The sequence below is a fragment of the Haliotis cracherodii genome, unplaced genomic scaffold (genome assembly GCF_022045235.1).
Source record: "Haliotis cracherodii isolate W230 unplaced genomic scaffold, xgHalCrac1.p SCAF_6, whole genome shotgun sequence".
Lineage (NCBI taxonomy): Eukaryota > Metazoa > Mollusca > Gastropoda > Lepetellida > Haliotidae > Haliotis > Haliotis cracherodii.
The window spans coordinates 25,182,143-25,204,650 of NW_027266319.1; the positions used below are offsets into that span (position 1 = coordinate 25,182,143).

Here is a 22,508-nt window from a genome sequence, read left to right on the forward strand (position 1 = left end):
TTTGTTGCGTTGGAAAGTTTAAATCGATTTGTGAGAGTAAAACACGGGTTAGATAGGTTGCGGCTAGAAGTTAAAACGACGTTGTTTTTGTTTCAGATTCAAGATAGCATAGTGACAATAGATTCTTAACATATTCATACGTCAATGCATTCAAAACAAATATCATTAGTTTGTGAAGAATTTTAATTATTAAAAGCGGTATTTATCGGTACCAAGGTGAACTGAAAGAAAACACTTGAAACAATACTACTCAAAAGAAGTTGACGAGCACTTTCATATTACTTTTTGTGTATTCTAAGATGAAAGAGTCGGGTGTTCTTTAACCTCTTTTGAATAATATACAGTGATGTTATATTGATGATGTACTTGCTAATTAATATTCTTTATTATCTGATCATTCCAGGGTGTACTGTTATAGAAATATCTCATATAGCATAGCGTGGGCATAATATATATTCCGTGCGTGTTAGTTGGTGTATAGTGTCACACATCTGTCTCTGACCGCTGATATTTTTGTATAACCGTACGTCATAGAGTTATTTCCGAGACTTGTGCGACAGATTGAGACAACATTTTATGCATAAATATTCAGTGTATTATCAACATCGTGAACCCGAATATAGAATAATCCGATCATTTAAAATGAACACTTGATTTATTTGCAGATTAAAGATTTACAAAATGACCACACCGTCCGTTTCATTGGCGCCTGCATTGACCCACCGAACAAGTGCATATTGACGGAATACTGCCCCAAAGGGAGCCTCCAGGTGTGTACTTCAGATGGCCCAGTTGTCTAAGGCGCCGCAATTTGATGGCATTGAGCAGAGTTGTGTCCTTGGGCATAAAGGACAAGTGATCCGGGTCCAGTGGATCCGAATAGCCCAAATTATTATCCTTGGTTCTTAAGCACCATATACTGATGGGTCTAATAAAGACATTAACGTTGACTTCCGCCACCCGCCCACATTAAGCCATTACGTCGTGATATTCCTGAAATAGTGTTCAAAGTGGCTCATTCTCTCAATCACTATTTTAGTGTGATTACTTATCAGTACGCATGCATTACATGTGAAGAATTATATTTAATGCAACTGACGTATAAACGTTAAGGCAACTTCTTTGAAGACGTTGATAGTCTGAAAGTTTGCTAACGATGTAAGTAACAACATTTAATCGCATTCATTTAATAAAGAAGTTGTATACCCACAGAACGATCTTCCTTGATCAAAGTTAATGCTAATTGGAAATACATACACGTAAATGTTCGCTGTAATTGGATGGAGCTATTCGTTGGTTCCATGGTGTATTTGCATGAAGGTTAATGTCCGCTTCTATCTTTTCAGGATGTTTTAGAAAATGAACAAATCAAATTGGACTGGATGTTTCGATATTCCATCATGCAAGACATCGTCAGGGTAAGTCTTTTAAATAGTTTAAAAACTAGTAGCATGCTTGTTAATGGTTTCATTAGTTGAAAATTATTTAGTACAATATATGATATACAAGCCAAATATAAGCTCGATGACCGAAGTCCCGGGTTCGATTCTCTAGACGGACATGATGTTTGATATGGCTGGAATATTGCGATCAATACTCACTGACTGGTATACACATGTATGTGTGTATTATATACCATATAAGATGTTGAAATGTTCCCAAATCAACATCCTTTGGAAGAGGCCCATTTACAGCCTAAGACGTATCCAGGCCAACAAACCTGATCTTGTCCTTTTTGAAAAATCAAATGAAATCATTTATATCATTGAATTTTCTGTCCCCTTTGACACTAATGTGATTGACAACATTGAGGAAAAACATGGCAAATATGCGGACCTCGCTTTCGAAATGTCACGCTTGCATCCCAAGTACCAAGTTGTCCGACTCCCCATTGTTCTCGGTGCATAAGGTTTAGTACCGCCCAATCTGTTGACTGACATTATGAACACATCTTCACTACAATGTAAGACATGTCCACCACAATGTCAGACATGATCACTACAACGTTAGACGTCCATCACAATGTACGACATGTCCACCACAATGTCTGACATGTTCACCACAATGTCTGACATGTTCACTACAATATCAGATATGTCCACTACAATATCAGATATGTTCACTACAATATCAGATATGTTCACCACAATGTCAGACATGTTCACTACAATGTCAGATATGTTCACTACAATAACAGATATGTCCACTCCAATGTAAGACATGTTCACCACAATGTCAAACATGTTCACCACAATATCAGATATGTCCACTACAATATCAGATATGTTCACCACAATGTAAGACATGTTCACCACAATGTCAGAAATGTTCACCAGTGTCAGACATGTTCACTACAATGTAAGACATGTTCACTTCAATGTCAGACATGTTCACCACAATATCAGACATGTTTACCACAATGTAAGACATGTTCACCACAATATCAGACATGTCCCCCAAAATGTAAGACATGCTCACTACAATGTCAGACATGTTCACTACAATGTCAGACCTGTTCACTACAATGTAAGACATGATCACTGCAATGTAAGACATGATCACTGCAATGTCAGACATACTCACCACAATGTCAGACATTCTCACCACAATGTCAGAAATCTTCACCAGTGTCAGACATGTTCACTACAGTGTAAGACATGTTCACTTCAATGTCAGACATGTTCACCACAATATCAGACATGTTTACCACAATGTAAGACATGTTCACCACAATATCAGACATGTCCAACACAATGTAAGACATGTTCACTACAATGTCAGACATGTTCACTACAATGTCAGACCTGTTCACTACAATGTAAGACATGATCACTGCAATGTAAGACATGATCACTGCAATGTCAGACATACTCACCACAATGTCAAACATGCTCACCACAATGTCAGACCTGTTCACTACAATGTAAGACATGTCCACCACAATGTCAGACATGTCCACCACAATGTCAGACATGTTCACTACAATGTAAGACATGTTCACTACAATGTCAGACATATTCACTACAATGTAAGACATGTTCACTTCAATGTAAGACATGTTCACTACAATGAAAGACATGTTCACTTCAATGTAAGACATGTTCACTACAATGAAAGACATGTTCACTACAATGTAAGACATGTTCACTACAATGTAAGACATATTCACTACAATGAAAGACATGTTCACTACAATGTAAGACATGCTCACTACAATGAAAGACATGTTCACTTCAATGTAAGACATGTTCACTTCAATGTAAGACATGTTCACTACAATGTAAGACATGTTCACTACAATGAAAGACATGTTCACTACAATGAAAGACATGTTCACTTCAATGTAAGATATGTTCACTTCAATGTAAGACATGTTCACCACAATGTAAGACATGTTCACTTCAATGTAAGACATGTTCACTACAATGAAAGACATGTTCACTTCAATGTAAGACATGTTCACTTCAATGTAAGACATGTTCACTTCAATGTAAGACATGTTCACTACAATGAAAGACATGTTCACTTCAATGTAAGACATATTCACTACAATGTAAGACATGTTCACCACAATGTCAGACATGTTCACTACAATGAAAGAAATGTTCACTACAATGAAAGACATGTTCACTTCAATGTAAGACATGTTCACTACAATGAAAGACATGTTCACTTCAATGTAAGACATATTCACTACAATGTAAGACATGTTCACCACAATGTCAGACATGTTCACTACAGTGTCAAACATGTTCACTACAATGTAAGATATGTTCACTTCAATTTAAGACATGTTCACCACAATATTAGATGTGCTCACCACAATGTCAGACAGGATGACTACAATGTAAGACATTTTCCTACAATGTCAGACATGTTCACCACAATGTAAGACATGATCACTGCAATGTCAGACATGTTCACTACAATGTCAGACATGTTCGCCACAATGTAACATATGATCACTACAATGTAAGACATGTCCACCACAATGTCAGACATGTTCACTACCATGTAAGACATGTTCACAACAATGTCAGACATGTTCTCTACAATGTAAAACATGTTCACCACAATGTCAGACATGTTCACTACAGTGTCAAACATGTTCACTACAATGTAAGATATGTTCACTTCAATGTAAGACATGTTCACCACAATATCAGATGTGCTCACTACAATGTCAGACAGGATGACTACAATGTAAGACATTTTCCTACAATGTCAGACCTGTTCACCACAATGTAAGACATGATCACTGCAATGTCAGACATGTTCACTACAATGTCAGACATGTTCGCCACAATGTAACATATGATCACTACAATGTAAGACATGTCCACCACAATGTCAGACATGTTCACTACAATGTAAGACATGTTCACAACAATGTCAGACATGTTCTCTACAATGTAAGACATCTTCACTACAATGTAAAACATTTTCATTGCAATGCAAGACATGGTCACTATGTCAGACATGATCACTACAATGTAAGACATGATCACTGCAATGTCAGACATGTTCACTACAGTGTCAAACATGTTCACTACAATGTAAGATATGTTCACTTCAATGTAAGACATGTTCACCACAATATCAGACGTGCTCACCACAATGTCAGACAGGATGACTACAATGCAAGACATTTTCCTACAATGTCAGACATGTTCACCACAATGTAAGACATGATCACTGCAATGTCAGACATGTTCACTACATTGTCAGACATGTTCACTACAATGTAAGACATGATCACTACAATGTAAGACAATTTCCTACAATGTCAGACATGTTCACCACAATATCAGGCATGTTCACTACAATGTCAGACATGTTCGCCACTATGTAAGATATGATCACTACAATGTAAGACATGTCCACCACAATGTCAGACATGTTCACTACAATGTAAGACATGTTCACTACAATGTCAGACATGTTCGCTACAATGTAAGACATGTCTACCACAACATAAGACATCTTCACTACAATGTAAGACATGTTCGCCACAATGTAACATATGATCACTACAATGTAACACATGTCCACCACAATGTCAGACATGTTCACTACAATGTAAGACATGTTCACTACAATGTAAGACATGTTCACAACAATGTCAGACATGTTCTCTACAATGTAAGACATCTTCACTACAATGTAAAACATGTTCATTGCAATGTAAGACATGGTCACTATGTCAGACATGATCACTACAATGTCAGACATGATCACTACAATGTAAGACATTTTCACTACAATCTAAGATATGTTCACTACAATGTAGTGCTACTAGGAGTACATCCCTTCTGACTATCTGGGTAATGCACAAGGCTGCAGTGTTAGGGAGTCTTCACATTCTCGGAAAAGTTCTGGGTGGGTTCGGATAGGCAGCGCTTCCTGAGCTGATTATGAGCCTAACCAGCCTGACTGTGCCAGGATCCCCCAAACCCTCTTTGCTGTATTTATTATTTTAATCTAATAATAATAATAATAATAATAATAATAATAATAATAATAATAATAATAATGATAATAATAATATTAATATTAATAATAATAATGACAATAATAATAATTCTTTCCAGGGCATGGCGTATCTACATAGCAGTGAAATCCGTTCCCATGGCAACATGAAAAGCACAAATTGTGTTGTGGACAGTCGTTTTGTAGTTAAAATCACAGATTTTGGCGTCCACTCTTTCCGGGGCTCACAGGAAGATGTAGAAGGGGGCACATATGCTTACTACAGAAGTAAGTAACGCTTCCTACATATGTCACTGTTGTCTACCGACTCCTCTGTGTTACAACTACGTTGCACTGTACATATATAAATGTGTCTTCGTGATGAACAGAAGCGGTTGGGAAACCTAGTGGTTCAAGTGTTGGCTATTCACGTCGAAAACCCGGTTCGATTTCCCACACGGGTACAATTTATGCATCTGTGTTGTCCTCTGCGTTACATACTAGTATTTAGCTCGTTCTATTCCCTACAATGTGTGAAACCTCCTCTAGTCTTCCTCCTTGATGTTGCTAGAATATCGCCTGAAGTGGAGTAAAACCACACTCATTCACTCGAACTTAGTTGATGACTTACATCTCTTTATATGTGAGACAACCCCCGTGGTGTAGTGAATAGAGCGTTTGGAGGAAGGACGGAGATCGATCACCGGCCGTGTCATTTCAAATGACGTTAAAAGACGGAGCTTGTTGTTACCCTGTCTGGCGCTCGGCATATAGGATTGGTCAGCTCGGAGTGGGTATACTGTGTCTGAGTGGAGTATCCATGTTAAACTGCAGCATGGTGTCTCAGTGGGCTAGCATCATATAAACCGGCATAAGTTGGGGCAAGTACAAGCAGACACACACAACACCACCATTGTGCTTCTAAACTATTTTTTTTAGCGTCTTCCACGTTCGGAAAGAGGCAAGAGTATTGTTCTGAACTCGCTGCCACATGTTTTATGTGAACAAGCTGCTAAAAGCCTGCCCAAGACTTGTATACAAATGCCCCCTTTGTCTTCCCGTGGTCTAGGAGCGGTCTAGGGGTAGCCTAGTGGTTAAAGCGTTTCCTCGTCACGCCAAAGACCCGGGTTCGATTCCCGACTTGGGTACAATGTGTGAAGCCCATTTCTGGTGTTCCCGCCTTGATTTTGCTGGAATATTGCTAAACGCGGCGTAAAACCATACTCACTCACTCACTCCCGTGGTGAACGTTTGAGTAAATGCGTGTGATTGATAAGCACAAACAATTATATCTGAACATGATTTATAAACAAAGTGACCCTGTAATAATCATATTGGGACATGGCGGCCCCGCGGTTCAGAAGCGTTAATTCACAGTACAGAGTCCCTTACCTGACAGGTTCCGTTCGAGTCTCGAGGCTCTGACGCCGTTAGTCAATCATATGAATGTATCTGTGATCACACCAGGTGTTCGAGAGTAAGCGTAAGCAGGGTTGACCTGACCTCACCCAGAAACGACGCTTGGTTTTCGGCTTTTTAGAAATACCACAGAGCAGTTTAGTCTCACTCTTTCCAAAATACAACTTACTTTCATGATTACTGAAGGCAGTCATGGAGTACGGTTTAAGAAGTTCCACAAATTGGCTTAGGGAGCAAATAATTATCTTATAACGTGAACCTCGCGACAGCCAACAGTGCACAGGGCAATGGTCGTATAAGTTCCTTACCTTTAGAATGCTAAAAACGTTACGGAAAACGAAAGTCTGAGAGAAACACAGCCTTAGGAAAAATTCATTGTGAGATAAACTAAACTTTTCACTGATGGAAAATTCCATGCATATTTCGCTGAGGGTGAGATAGCGGAGAGGAGGCACGGCGTGCTCTTCAGATGATTAAATTACATGACGGTCGATTGTTTGGAGGAACAATGACAAACAACGGTGCTTAACTATGTGTCACCAATTCGTACAGAGAAGGCTTCTGGAGTAGTTAGGGTAATATCATTTGACACTCTGCCTGTGCGGCTTATTCCTCTTTCTCATTAGATTCCGACGGAAGTTAAAGGATACACTCTTTTTAACGTTAGATGTCACCATTGATTTCCCATTGCCGTTAGCACTTAAACTAGGTTGGAACCGTTCTCCATAAATAAATGTAATTGGATTTTCAAGGAATTGACATTTCAGTTAAAGTTGTAGACTCCAAAGTTAGGACATTGTTTTTCAAGACTTGCTACATTTACAGAAGTTATTTAACAATAAGTTCATGTCTGGTTCCTATGGATTTGCTTTGTATGCATAGTGAACGTACATTCGTTTTTTTGTGGTTGGTCTAAAAGTGCGGATTATTCGCGTAAATTGTTTGTGAAACAGTTTCGGAGGAAACGTTTTGAAGAGGAACTGTTTTAATAATTGTGGCGTTAGTTGTGACAAAGTTGGTTCTGATGTTTGACATGGCTTTCAAGACATAATAAGCAGACTAAATTTAATTGTTTACATCTGTGTAAAATCTGTAATCTAATAATACCGATAGTCAAACTATCAGACGGGCAATACATATTCACTCTTTGGTTAAAGAAAACGTCCCCGAGATCGCGAAATCGAAAGGCTGTGCGAAACGTTCGCGATCGAGAGGCGTTTTTAGTACTATATATATGTCGCTTCAGCAGATTTGGATGAAAATATCATCTAAGTTAAAGGTCACATGGTTGCTGAGCTTTTTGCTAGCATTGCCTAATCAAACGTATATTTGAATGCAATCTGATGACGTCTAACAGTTGATATTATGTTTTGCAATAATTCATTCTGTGCACCAAATGAAGAACTTAAGGACGTTTGTACTGTCTCAAAGAAAATAATTCTTTGATGTCAAAACCTCAAATCATTCGCTTTCTCCTCTGGCGATTAGAAGATCAAAAGGAATTTCTTGAAAATATCAGCTCATAATGTTTCTGATATTTAAAACAGTTTTTAGGTACTATACAGTTAAAGTATTGATTGTTAGCGAGCTACGAATCGCTTTTCCTTCTGACGGTGATATTCTGGTGACTGGTGTCCATCATTCACTATGTTTCGAATGAATGTGTTGACAAATATTAAGAATCTGTATTTATATGTAAAGTCTACTGATATTATTTGCAATTGACACTTCAGCCTCCATTGCATCTTCAGTTCGATGGCCCATACATTGATTGAGTGAGTGAGTTGGGTTTAACGCCGCTTTTAGCATTATTCCAGTTATATCACGGCGTATCAGCTTAATGTTGTAGGAAAGCCCGAAGTGATGCAGCTTGTTTACCACTTCGGTGAAACCCACGAGCACGTGTATGGTGCTAACAAACCTAGAAACATAAACGGGGTGAACCGGGATTCGAACCCACAATCATAGATTTCTTTTTTATGGTTGTATTTCTTTTTGGAGTACACAAACAATATGTTTACAGAATATAGTTCAAGTGCAATCTTAAATACATCCAAGTTACAAAGTATATCTATAGATGATAACAAACAAAACTAAGCTATTCCAGTGTCATATTGTTGGATTGTGTAAGTAGGTGACAGAGACACCAAAATGTCATGAGCTGTGTGTATTTACATTCTGAATATGATATATTTCTGTCGATGTAATATGAATCGGTTATTTCTTGTTTGATGTGTGTGCACTAAGGTTTGTTCCTCGTTTACAGAAATTGCAAAGAAATGATTCTTTATATCCTATTTTGTACAGTAACTCGTTTGTTGGTATAATTCTATTAATAATACTGTATTGGAACCATTTTTGTTTTGAGGACACGTTATATCTGTGGGGGCTACGATTAATCGCTTGCCAACCTTTTCCCGTCATATTTAGGCCAAGATCTAGTTCCAATCTTTGAATGTTTTTTGGGGATATCATATTGTTGGATACTAAGTTTTCAAGGAAATATGGTATTAAGGGCAGATGTAACTTAGATGTTAGGGCTATACTCTTACGCTTTAGATATTGTTTTATTGCTTGAATAAGACTAGAATAGTCAAGCAAATGTGTTTCACAGTCGTATACATGATTTAGGTCTTAAGATCTAGAAAATTTCAGTTTTTGTCTATCAAATCATTTACAAGATTAATGCCTCTTCCCGAGTAACGTTTATAGTATACCGGAGAGTTCCCTATTCTTATATTCGTATAAAGGTTGTGATAATATATCTTTTTCCTCTTTGATAGAATTTCCTTTTTTTTCTTTTAAGTTTCCCCATGCACACAGAACCAGATGTCATTGGTCTATCATTAATAACCTTTTCCGAAATATAGAATTGGCATTTTTGTAGAAAATCAATTTGTGTTGGAGTATATTATTAATCAAAAGAGTGGTAAGTTTAGAGTGGAGATGTGAATTGAACAAACGTTTAATCCAAGATATCTTTTTAGCATTGATTGTATTTTTAATATCAGGCACTCTTAAACCTCCCTCTTCATAAGGTTTCATCATAATATTTCTACTGATTTTGTCTGGTTTATTTTTCAAAAAAACCCACGAAAACACAGTGTTTCGAGTACTTTTATAAACCTTTCACTTGGATTAGGTAGGGTTGAGAAAAGATGGGTTAGTTTAGGTAAAATAAGACTTTTTAGCATTTTTTGTAACATCTAGTCTCTGAAATGAACATATCGTACAGAAAAAACAGTTGTTAAATTATCTTGATAAAAATAAAATAAAAAGGAGCCCAGAGACTACCTTTATACTGCAGTAATCTAGACTTGCCAAACATTATAGACTTGCATGGGCTGTATTTGATATATTTGTATCAGGGTCTGTAAGACAGACTAGGTGAAGGGTGACGATGATATTTAACAGGTTGCCCTGCTCGTAGGTTTATGTTACCAAAATGGTATACGTCTAAGATCTGCATTTCTTCCAGTTTTCCCACCTCATTAAGCTGACATTCCGTGATATATCTGAAATACTGCTCAAAGCGGCGTTATACCCACGTGGTTTCCACGTGCACGTACAGAAGCGTATCGCGGCTTCCAAGCGGCACATTTAGCTCGTCCTCTAAGTGCGACATCCAACCAACCTCGCTTTCAAAAATAAACTCGGCCTGTTTGAACGAAAGCTTGAAGCTTGACCCGCGCCGATTAAAGGCCCCTGTACAACTAGTATCATGAAAGTACTTAATGTGTCACAAACGTGGCGGTGGGGTAGTCCAGTGGTACGGGTTTGCCTCTACACCCGGGTTCGATTCCCCACATGGTTACAATGTGAGAAACTCATTCCTGGGGTTACCATTCAATGACTGACCTATTACTAAAGATAAGGGGCGGTGGGGTAGCCTAGTGGTTAAAGCGTTCGCTCGTCACGCGGGACATTCGGGTTCGATTCCCCACATGGGTACAATGTGAAGCCCATATGCGATGACCTCGGTAATATTGCTGCAATTTTGCTAAAAGCGGCGTATATTCATACTCACTCGCTAAAGATCAAAAGTGAAACCAAACCTCACTCTCCAGTCACATGTTGATGAAGCACGTGACATAGTCACGCTGAAGGGTCACGTACAACTCCCTGTCTTGGAAATCGTACACCGTTTGACCTCAATTTTGAGGTATTGTGGAAGATGCCAACGACAACAATGAGCTGTCTGCCACCATTAGTTCATCTTCACTATCATGTGAATCTCGCATACCTTTTCAAACATATGTATTCCTGGCTTTTTCCTTTTTTTCATTGTAATGTAACTGATGACAACTACTACCGGGAATAGATCAAGGCACGCTCATTTTTATGTCTGGAGAATGTCAAGATTATTGCACTTTCATAGCGACGTGCATGGACGCGTGTATATGTGTGTGTGTGTGTGTGTGTGTGTGTGTCTGTGTGCGGATGCTTGTACTCTTTCAAAATAACGCCGGTTTTAAGGTGCTAGCCCACAGAGATATCATGCTGCTGTCTTAACATGAACATCTCACTCAGACACAGTCCTTGTTTTATCCCCTTGATCCCGAGCGACAGGCAGGGTCACAACACGTACAATCTTATTTTGGTATGACGCAGTCTGGGATCGAACCGTCAGACGCTCTGTCAACAAGAACACAGATGCGGTCCATTGTTGAGGAAATCAATTACGTTAGAAACACATTTCTAATTCATTTATGAAGCCTACCTGCAGGTTAAATATTCTCATTCAGGTGATTCAAGAGAACATGCTTTTCTTGTCCGGGTTTGGCAGAACAAATCATGAACTATATTTTGCATACAAGCTGAATTATTAATCCTAATGTAGACGACTCGGCCACCGTTCTACAAATTCCACTGCAACAAATCATGACAAATCTTCATTTCAGGCAAGTTATGGACATCTCCGGAGCTGCTGCGACTACATCATCGGCCCCCAGAAGGCAACATCAAGGGGGACGTCTACAGCTTCGGCATCATATGTCAGGAAATCGTGTACAGAAGTGGCGTCTTCCACGTCGCCAATGCCGACTTCAGCCCGGAAGGTAAGTAACGACGACAGAAACCATCTCAATCCAATCAATAGCCTCTAAGACAACAGTGCAGCGCAGTTTAAAGTAGATATGTAGAATTGCCAAATAGCTTTGCCCCCGGAAGAATATCGAAGACATGATCCCGACTCGAGTTAGTGCCATTAGAAACACCTGTCCAAATCTGACATATAATTCCTTATGATCCTTGGTGATAGTCGGATTTTCTGGAGATGGGGTGTTGAATCATTAAATGAATATATTATAGTAATTCTGATAATATACTTATTAAATGTCCTACAATTGGGATGTTCGAGTCTTAAAAGGAGCAGCGTTGAATACTTTAAACAAAAGAAGGTACCATCGCTTCCTGCAACTGGAAAATGCCTCGCAGAACTGTTCCGGACCTGCCATGTCTTTTGGGTTCTTTTTTATCCCCGTCGTATTTTTTTATTTTTGTTATGGAAAACATTTTTCATCAACTTCATCAGTCAAGCAAAGCATCACTTAAACCTTCCTTGAAAAAAGACTATGTCAAAAGTAATGATCGCTCTTGAGATGAACATTCGAAGCAAAGCATCACTTAAACCTTCCTTGAAAAAAGACTATGTCAAAAGTAATGATCGCTCTTGAGATGAACATTCGCGCTCGCGCCATCTCCTGCCTCTCGAATAGATGTAACTCTAGTGTTCAGATTGATCACAGAAGGAGAGAGGTTTTCTTTCACAACGTGGGTTAAAATATATTGCGACGGGAATGATCTTATCTCAGATCCGTGTTGACAGACTGAGCGTACGCTAAAGGTTTGGGAAATATTATGCATATTGGCGCCGACACATGAGAAAGGAAATATGATAGAATTATCGGGGGACGACATGGAATGCCGTACATAAATAAACTTCTCATGATAATGAGGATGATGTCTATTTTGGTCATGTTCGTCTTGGAATTGTAACTAGTATGTTATTTTTAGAAAGTTAGGAAGGGGCTGACGGAATACGGTAGGCAGATATACTGATGGAAATACATAACGAAACAGTACGCCCTGTATGTACCGAAATAAACAGAGTGTTATATACACCAGACATACTTACTTTTCATTCTATGATTTCTCTTGTTGAGTTGAAGGTAATGTTAGGCACGACAAGGTGGGTCGTTGTTCATGCTATCAACCACCTGTTTGCTGTTCAAGTCGCGATAATCATCTGGCACTCTTAATGAAGTTTGACATCTGCTAGCTATGGGGTGAAACAATATTGTTTTGCATTATGTTTCGGTATTTATTTCCATGAGCATATATGTCGATGAAAGTAATTTTGCAAGTTTTAACTTCCTTCACAACGATACGTCAGCCAGTGTGCGATCGAGTTTAATATGGTATAAATAATACGCACATCCATCTTTGATGCAGTAATAAAAAGCTTGCATGATGATGTCAATGGAGCAAACAGTGACGGCATTAACAGTTTTCAAATGGGAATTCGTTTTCGCCATAATGACAAAAAATACATAATGCTGAATAGAAGTATGCGAAAGTAAATGTCAAATATGATTTTGTAAGGCCAATCACGAGAAATGTAACGTGATCTCTAGACATTTCCCAAGTATATTTATACTTGTGAATGACACCATGTTATAAAACGTTTAAATAAAACATTAGTGTTACAAGGTTGTCATGAATGTTCTTCATTGTAACTTCAATCTAGATCCAGGTTAGAATTGGTCTTCAGCAGCCCATGCTTGTCGGAAGATCGGGATCGGGTGGTCAGGATTGCTGACTTGGTTGATGCATGCCATCGCATCTCAATTGCGTTGATCGATGCCCATGATGTCAATCACTGGATTGCCTGGTCCAGACTCATTTATTACCTGACCGTAGTCATATAGCTGGAATATTGCTGAGTGCGGCGTTAAACAACAAACAAATGCTATTAAGGGAACTCTGTATACGGTGAAGCCCATTTCTGGTGTCCCCCGCCGTGATATTGCTGGAATATTGCTAAAAGCAGCGTACAACCATACACACTCACTGTATAAATGAACATGGCTCATTTTCAATATTTCAGATATATATGAAAAGTTGAAGAACGGTGTGCGGCCATACTTCCGGCCCACCATAGAGGAATATGACTGTCCTTGTGACGAACTTGCTGACGTCATCAAACGGTGCTGGGCAGAAGACCCGGCCGAGCGTCCGGACTTTACCGCTCTCAAGTCCATCATTAGGAAACTTAACAAGTAAGTGATCTCGTCTATCCTATTGAAATTGTAGTCTTAGGAATGTAAACATAAAAACCCTCAAGAGAAAAACCAGTCTTAAATATCCGACGAAACAGATTCCATACGGCCTTAAGGCAAAACAGAGGTGAAGCATACATGAATGGATCGCTGAAAATTAGTGATGACAACAGGTGTTTACGAAAGATGTGAGCATGTCCTACCCTACCGGCAGCGCCTGCCACAAAAAATTGTCCAGAAAATATTTAATTATTTCCCGTTGGTATAAGTTGTCTCATGGCGTGATGGTAATTTGCCCAACAATAATTGCCTGCAAGTATTTCAACACAGTCTAAGGGAGGGAACTCCTTTCGAACAAAATCCACGTAGAGGTCATGAGTGTAATATGTTGTCTGCTTATTGTATATCAGCGACACTTATACTCACAATTCATCACAAATCGATGGTTATTTTGAAATTAATGCACGTATTTTGTATCGTATTTTATGAGAAGAAAGATATTGTTTGTGTTCGGGAATAAACACATACATGAACAGGTATATGCATCCTAGATATTCCTGCTGGTGTTATCTTGTTGAATAAAATATACATATTCAAAATAGGTAGTTATACGCCTTATCATATCTAAAGATAAGTCCCATGAACCTACACGTCCTAAGAAGGGACAGGAAGGATGCTGGCCAGCATGCGTCGCCATGGTGATACAGTGTACGCCACCGGCACGTGCTTGTTGCTGCCACTAAGTAATCTGGCACATGTGTGTGTCGTAGTAATCGGTGTTCATGCTATCACTCACTATTTTATTCTGATCCAGACTGATTATCCTTGTGGTCACAAAGATGTAAAGGTTGTGTAACTGCAATCAAACACATACCATCAGTTGGGACACTCTTGGTCCCACGTATTCCTCTATTCCTCTATTATCTTTATTCCTATGTAACCTAGTTGTAGATGCGAACTCTGAGCTCTCTCAGTTATACCCAATTATATTCTTATAATCAGTCATTCAGTGAAATTGATACAGAAAACAGAATGTAATGATTGACATTATTGGTTGTTTCAGGGACGGTGACAAAGGCAACATCCTCGACAACTTGTTGTCCCGTATGGAACAGTACGCCAACAACTTGGAAGCTCTCGTCTCGGAGCGCACAGCGGATTATCTGGAGGAGAAGAAAAGAGCGGAAGATCTTCTCTACTCCATGTTGCCAAAGTAAGCTCGATCTACAAAATGCAATACAAATTGATCTGCATATAACCCCAAATCATAGTCTTTAGTTTTAATCTGTTAGTTCAACGGTGCACACTTTAGCTATATGTTGCAATGGTCGCCGCAGTTTGTTGCGAAGCCTTGCGTCCCTTCGATGTGCCAGGCTCCGCTGGTCGTGAGTTTGGATTTTAGATTTGCCCCGATTATGATCGTCAACCCATCGACTCCTTGTATGTATGATCTCCGAGGCTGTAGATCATACATACTGTGTGAGAGGTGTCTGTCTCCCACATCAAGCTGACACACCGTTTATATTTCAAACTCAGACGACGTTCAAGCCCAATTTACATACAGTATGTTATTGTGAATTATATTGTGTCAAACTGAATTAAGCCTTTTTAGATGTTTTAATATCTGAATATTAAACTGCCGGGCAAAAGAAAAGAAAAGGCAATGTTTGATGCTGGCTAATATGAAGCAAACAAGAAATTGTTATATTATGCGATGGTGTTTATTTGATACGAGTATCTTTGTTGGATTTTGACCTTAAGTTTGCAGTGTATTGGCGACTGTTTTCAGCCTAGTTACGTTTTAATAACATTTGTAATGTTTTGGTCAAATCTAATTTTAAGTGTGTACTTTCTTTTGCCGCGCAGTTAACATGTAATATTCACTGAATCTACAACCAAATTGACTGTGTTTAACGGCGACTCTTACATAACTTGGATCAATTGTCCCACCAAAATTGACACAATTGCAACACATAATTCGATCTTCTGTGTATTGATGGAGTTGTGGAGACGACAATCAGTGAAACTCATCTCTTGGTTCCAGGGAAGTTGCTACACAACTTATACGTGGCAGGTCTGTCGCGGCTGAGAACTTCGAATCTGTCACGATCTACTTTTCCGACATATGCGGCTTCACTGCGCTGTCTGCAGACAGCACTCCCATGCAGGTCAGTGCTCAACGAGACAATGAAACATCGGGGGCAGAAACTGTTCGTTTGGCTCGAGAGGCTCTAAATGCCCTTCTTGTTGAATTCGTTGAACTGGTTGACTAATGGATGTCTTTGCACTTAGGGTTGTGTTGTTCCGTTTATCAGGTTGTAAGACAGGACACTAAGATTACTGGTATTATTTTCACTTTATTTTCTTTTGGGGTTTCGGCATGTTACATCTTTGGGTATTGCCACATGTCAATGAGACATTTTGATGACAGTTTAGTTACGTTACGTACGTCATGTTACGGTTCTTGTTTTAAGGTTATAAGGGAAGGATAACCCTCATTAATTTTACTTGTTTCTCATATGCTGAATAAAATAAGGGAACGACTTAGTTTAGCAAATCATTGTGTTTCTCGGAAATAGGGTTAGTTATTTAGTTCCATCGGTATTTTGTATACGGTTGAACATAAAGACTTTATTTGACCATAGCATTCACATTTTTAGTCTATTATCTATGCTAATGCGTCTTCGTTTTGTCACCACCATTAAGAACCATGTATCTGAGTTGTCTGGGTGTATCATTTTCATTCACTGTATGATTGATCTCTGCAGGTGATTGATCTGTTGAATGATCTCTACACGACCTTCGATTCCATCATTGAGAACTTTGATGTCTACAAGGTATGATTGAAGTGACATAATGTTATGTAATTCATGATGTATTTAATGGGCGTCATAAAACAGCATATGTTTATGTAATAACGAAATCTCATTTTCCAATCATTAATAAACATTATGACAATGAATTATTACATTTTTCCCCACCCCTGAACATCCGGGGTAGGATAGGTCTTCAGCAACCCATGCTTGCCGTAACAGGCGACTGTGCTTGTTGTAAGAGGCAACTAACGGGATCGGATTGTCATGTTGATGCATGTCACTGTATCCCAATGTCGTAGATCGATGATGATGATGATGTCAATCACTGGATTATCTGGTCCAGATTCGATTATTGACAGGCTACATACATATAGCTGGAATATTGCTGAGTGCGGCGTTAAACATTAAACAAAAACCATACACAACATTTTTCCTCCAAAATGGGAGATACGAGGCATTTTGTATATTACTGACGGATTCGCGTACAGCATGAATGTTTGGCTGGACCACGTAAATGATGTATTTCATCAAGTAACGTTTGCCAGTGAGGAGGAGTGACAATCTGATTTTATGGCCATTAGTTTTTCAATGAATCATGAAGATGGAGTTGTCTCCCTTTGTATATATACCAGAATGTATAATTACTGGCCCCCCGAAAAGAAACTGCCCTGGAGAGGGGTTGCTAGACAAAGGAATGACGAGGTATCCTTGAATCAGTATATATGCGAACATTTATCCACATACAGCCAACACCTGATATCAGTAACCCTAAGAAACATGTCACATAGGGTTGTTGTCTTTTCATTTGAACAATAACGTTTGTAACCACTGTTACGGAAATAAAATTAGGTTCATCACAGCCGACATAACCTTCGTGATACCCGAAGCCGCCTGTGCAGTATTCATGCACAGAGTGATTAATTTGACAATCACCACATTCCTCTCACAACCCACGTCATGCCTTCAGGTGGAGACAATCGGAGATGCGTACATGGTGGTGTCTGGACTTCCGGTTCGGAACGGAAACTTCCACGCTAGAGAGATTGCCCGGATGTCGCTGGCTCTCCTCAACGCTGTGATGTGCTTCAAGATCCGCCACAGACCGAATGACCAGCTGAAACTCAGGATTGGAATACATTCAGGTACCTGAAGAATTAACGAGGTTTCTTTGTATCAGTATTTTATCAATAGAAGCAGCTAGTGTTACAATTATTGGGACATTTCCCACATTCAGTCAACTCCAATACCCGTATTATATTGCCATTGACGTAACACGCCACCGGAACATTTGGTGCTACTTGGGTTGAAATACATGTAGTACGTGGTTTACGATAAATATTGACAGCCATATCGGATACTTTAACTATATGTCAAATTTCTCACAAACCTTGTCATACATTTATGCATCCATTTATGTTATGATATGAAATGAAACTAAATCAGACTTGTCAGTGTGCTGTTTCTGTGGTGGGTATCCTTGTTATACAGGAGCATGGGATTACAGTGAGCTAGCACTATAAAGACGGCATTAGTCCTGGCTAGTACCAGCAGACACGCACGTGCTTGCACATAGATGTGAAATAATCTTGACGCGACGTTAAACCCCATTTCACCTAACCCCGCCTCTTTGTGAGGACTCCGGTCCCCAACACGCCAGGGTAGCCGTACAACAACACTCGCACCCTTTTGGAAAAACAAGTGGCCCAGTATCTAAACTGGTTCACGGTCTACTGTATAACTACTCTCTCTATTTTCTTGGCCAATAGTCTAAGCCCTAGCTATGCTGGGATCCGCAGGTCCTGGGTTAGGAGTCCATTTCGAGCACATCATGATCAAATTGTACAAGTATTATCCCGTACTGTTTTCCCTCATAAAGCTGACACGCCGTGTTATAAACTATTCAAATCGGCTAAAACCCAACTCACTCACTCACTCACTCTTCACTCATCCAGGTTCCGTGTGTGCGGGTGTGGTCGGTCTGAAGATGCCCCGGTACTGTCTATTCGGGGATACCGTCAACACCTCTTCTAGGATGGAGTCGAATGGACTTCGTAAGTAATACAAAATAGCAATAATAACAGTAATATAATACTGCGAATAATGTATATAACTGACTGTGAAAGCCTCAGGCACTGAACACGTACAAACACATTTTCTTACACGTTGAATATGATTAGGAGATTACTCTTTGAACACGAAGTACGAACATATTTTTGTTTATCTTTTGAAAAAAGAAATGTGATCATTGTTCTGATATATTGTCATGATTATATGAACATGTATGGTTTTGTATTTATAACACAAGCCTTCTTCCCTGTTGTTTTCAGCTCTGAGAATACACGTTAGTGATTACACAAAACAAGTGCTTGATGAGTTCAAGACCTTTGAATTAGAATGTCGAGGTGCAGTCGAGATGAAGGTAATACATGTATAAAATAGTATATATAGTTTAAATTTAGACTTTTCGAAACATAAGTATCTTTTCATTTTTGTCTTCCTTAGTATGTACCCATGAAAACAGCGTGTTGAATATTGTGAATACCTTTGACCGGGACCAACCACAGCATGGAGAGATTGTGAACAAATGGATTTCAAGAATTAAAATGGGACGTGTTAGTTGTAGAATGTCAGAAGCTGACCTGCTATGTTGAACAAACAAGTGTTTAAGGTTTAAAGTCACAGGATGTGTTGATTCCCATGCTTGGTGTTAGCGCTGACTGAAATGGGGTTCGTGTGGTCATGTCATCATGCCGCTAAGCCTTGGAACCCTGCTCCTGCTCTCAGTCACTGGTTTGCGTGTTCCGGACTCGATGTCTTGTGACAAAGTTTAATAATTCACTCACTCATTCGAAGATTCACTTTCTCACTCATTTATTTACGTAAGCATGGAATTCTGCTCCATAATCTGAAAATCATCTTCAAGGCGAAGAATTTCAAAGGTTTGCATACGCAAAATACTTTCTACGAAGGAACCTTGTCACTCAAGATTACCATACCTTGTGAAATGGTCCCTATTAACACATTGATATTTTACGTTTTTTGTTTGTTATGTAACGCCCACCCAGCAGTATTCAAGCTATGTGACGGCGGCCTCTAAACACATCCGACTCTGGGCCAGACAAACCCGTGACTGATATCAGGAGCATCGATCTTCGATACGATGACATGCATCAACCAAGTCAGCAAGCCTGATCATCCGATCCCTTAAGTCGCCTCTTACGAGAAATCTGGGTCGCTGAAGACCAAATCTAACCCGGATTTTCAGTGGGTTCTGTATTAACGCATCATGGGTATTGTAACATTGCTCTTCCGTTTCTCATTTCACTTTTGGGGGCCACAATTCGACAATTCGCTGTGCAGAGTTACGCCAGAAACCTATGATGTTCGCCACGATTATGTTTCTAGGTTCGTCAGCACCATACCCATGCTTGTGGGTTTCACCAAAGTGGTAAACGTCTGAGACCTGCATCATTTCGGGCTTTCCTCCAACATTAAGCTGACACGCCGTGGTATAACTGGAATACTGTTAAAAGCGTCGTTAAAACCCAACTCACTCACTCAATCTTTTAACTTTTCTTTGTTTACAGGGCAAAGGTAAAATGACGACATATTGGCTTCAAGGAGAACGTGAGTCGGCTGACAACACCAGTCCTCTGAGAGCCATTGCATCATGACGTCATTCGTGACATCATCAATACGTCATATCAGCTGACAAGCAATCTACGAGTGTTCGTGCTGCAAGTTGTGCATATGTATATCTGTAATAGATAAATGTAAATTGAAATGAAATGGTTCAGTGCCGTAGTGCTGATTGTGGACACAAATTTGCCACAGTGTGTTTGGTGGAGCTTGTACTGTGAGAGTTACATCCTACTGCGAAACTTTCACATATTTCAACTTTGATTATTGTATTTCATGTTCGCAAGAGAAGATAATTTTTTAAGTAGTTGGCGCTCTGTCTCTGAAGTGTGACTGGTTTCATCGAAGTGCTGCGACGACGTTTCACCATTCCATTACTTCTCCTGTTCACCGAATGATTGACAGTGTGTGCCTAGTGAAAGAGACCGAAGGAAGAACTGTATCCATGTTGACTATTTTGGTGGTGCCTACACGCTTTGAAATAGACGTTTAAATTGTGGATCCAATCAGGTGTAACCATTTGATGGTAAGTACTGCCAGCTGTTTACATTTATCTTGTGCTTAGGAGGAACGCTGGAGCAATGACCTGGGGCTCACAGTTGGAAATGGCGTTTAGCGCTCCTGCTTTCAACAAGCTTCAGGTATCATCTTTCATACGGTTGTAGACCTGTGAAGATTCCGGGGTAGAATAGGTTTTCAGCAACCCATGCTTGCCGTAAAAGGCGACTATGCTTGTCGTAAAAGGCTGGTCAGGCTCGCTGACTTGGTTGATGCATGTCATCGCATCCCAATTGCGTGGATCGATGCTCATGATGTCAATCACTGGATTGTCTGGTCCAGACTCGATTATTTACAGACCTCCGTCATATAGCTGGAATATTGCTGAGTGCAGCGTTAAACAACAAACAAACAAATCATGCGGTTATATATGGTAGACACGTGGGAGACATTTCCGAATTTGATGCATCAGTGACAAAATTATGTCTGTTGCAAAGTAGCAATTTCTTATTTTATCCTGTACCATATGTTTCCGTGTTGTTGTCACGTGAACACTTGACTTGTCGTTGCATGTGTTTGTGACGGGTACCGCCGGTTGGACAGGAAAGGCTCATGATTTCCCGGACACCTGGTATTACCACTACCTGATAGTGATTCATAAACACATGCTTGTGATACAGTCGGAATTATACAGTGGACTCTTATGCAGATTTCTTTTGATTATGGAAAGGGTTTTTCGCATTTTATTTAGCACACAGGATCCGCTGATCTAAGTTTCGCTGCTTTTATGATCCCCGGTGTGCCATATTGTGGTCATGATCAAAGCGGTCAGCTTCTACAACGTTGTTCTCGTTGACCTTTACTCAACGACATGATATTATACTTCAATCTGGCGGTCAACTCAACTAAACGAAAACAAAAATGCTACATGTACGTCACAGATGTCGTCCCTCAACACGTCTGTATCAACAACGCTGAAATATTGCTGATGCTATGTTAAATGTAAACTCAATGTACAAAGATTATTTCCTTAACTGTGACTTATTTGTAAATTTTGTATTGAGAACATATGGTTTAAAACATTGACACTGAAAAAAAATCGTTTTTAGATCATAGTTCAATGCGTGTTAGCTGAACGTTATCACGTACGTATAAATTAAACGAGAAGCAGTTACCTCCCTTTTTATTTCGCATCCAAGCTCTTTCACAGTTAATGACACTTTGGTGGCGTAACCAACTCGTGTCATTCCGGTACAAGCCTTCTCGTAGGTTACGGAAAGATACGAGCGGTGACGGTTCACTTTGACCCCGTGTCTCACATTAAAAGATTATCAGTTGACCTAGTTAACGTTGCCGTATATAAGAGTGAGTGTGATTTTAACGACAT

The 22,508-nt window shown here is 39.5% G+C and overlaps 1 protein-coding gene across 6 annotated transcripts in view; it reads left to right on the plus strand.

Annotated features, from left to right (window-relative positions):
* Positions 1-22,508, plus strand: part of LOC139445984 (atrial natriuretic peptide receptor 1-like) — a 498,295-nt gene that overhangs the window by 470,096 nt on the left and 5,691 nt on the right. For all 6 annotated transcript variants that reach the window (XM_071227240.1, XM_071227241.1, XM_071227242.1 and 3 more), the window contains 12 exons: positions 666-770; positions 1,347-1,418; positions 5,592-5,757; positions 11,790-11,945; positions 13,997-14,168; positions 15,232-15,381; positions 16,213-16,336; positions 16,937-17,005; positions 17,952-18,126; positions 18,937-19,035; positions 19,312-19,403; positions 20,572-21,149. In XM_071227240.1, coding sequence (XP_071083341.1) covers positions 666-770; positions 1,347-1,418; positions 5,592-5,757; positions 11,790-11,945; positions 13,997-14,168; positions 15,232-15,381; positions 16,213-16,336; positions 16,937-17,005; positions 17,952-18,126; positions 18,937-19,035; positions 19,312-19,403; positions 20,572-20,658 — 1,467 coding nt within the window. In that variant the 3' untranslated portion in view covers positions 20,659-21,149. The remainder of the gene's footprint in view (positions 1-665; positions 771-1,346; positions 1,419-5,591; positions 5,758-11,789; positions 11,946-13,996; positions 14,169-15,231; positions 15,382-16,212; positions 16,337-16,936; positions 17,006-17,951; positions 18,127-18,936; positions 19,036-19,311; positions 19,404-20,571; positions 21,150-22,508) is intronic.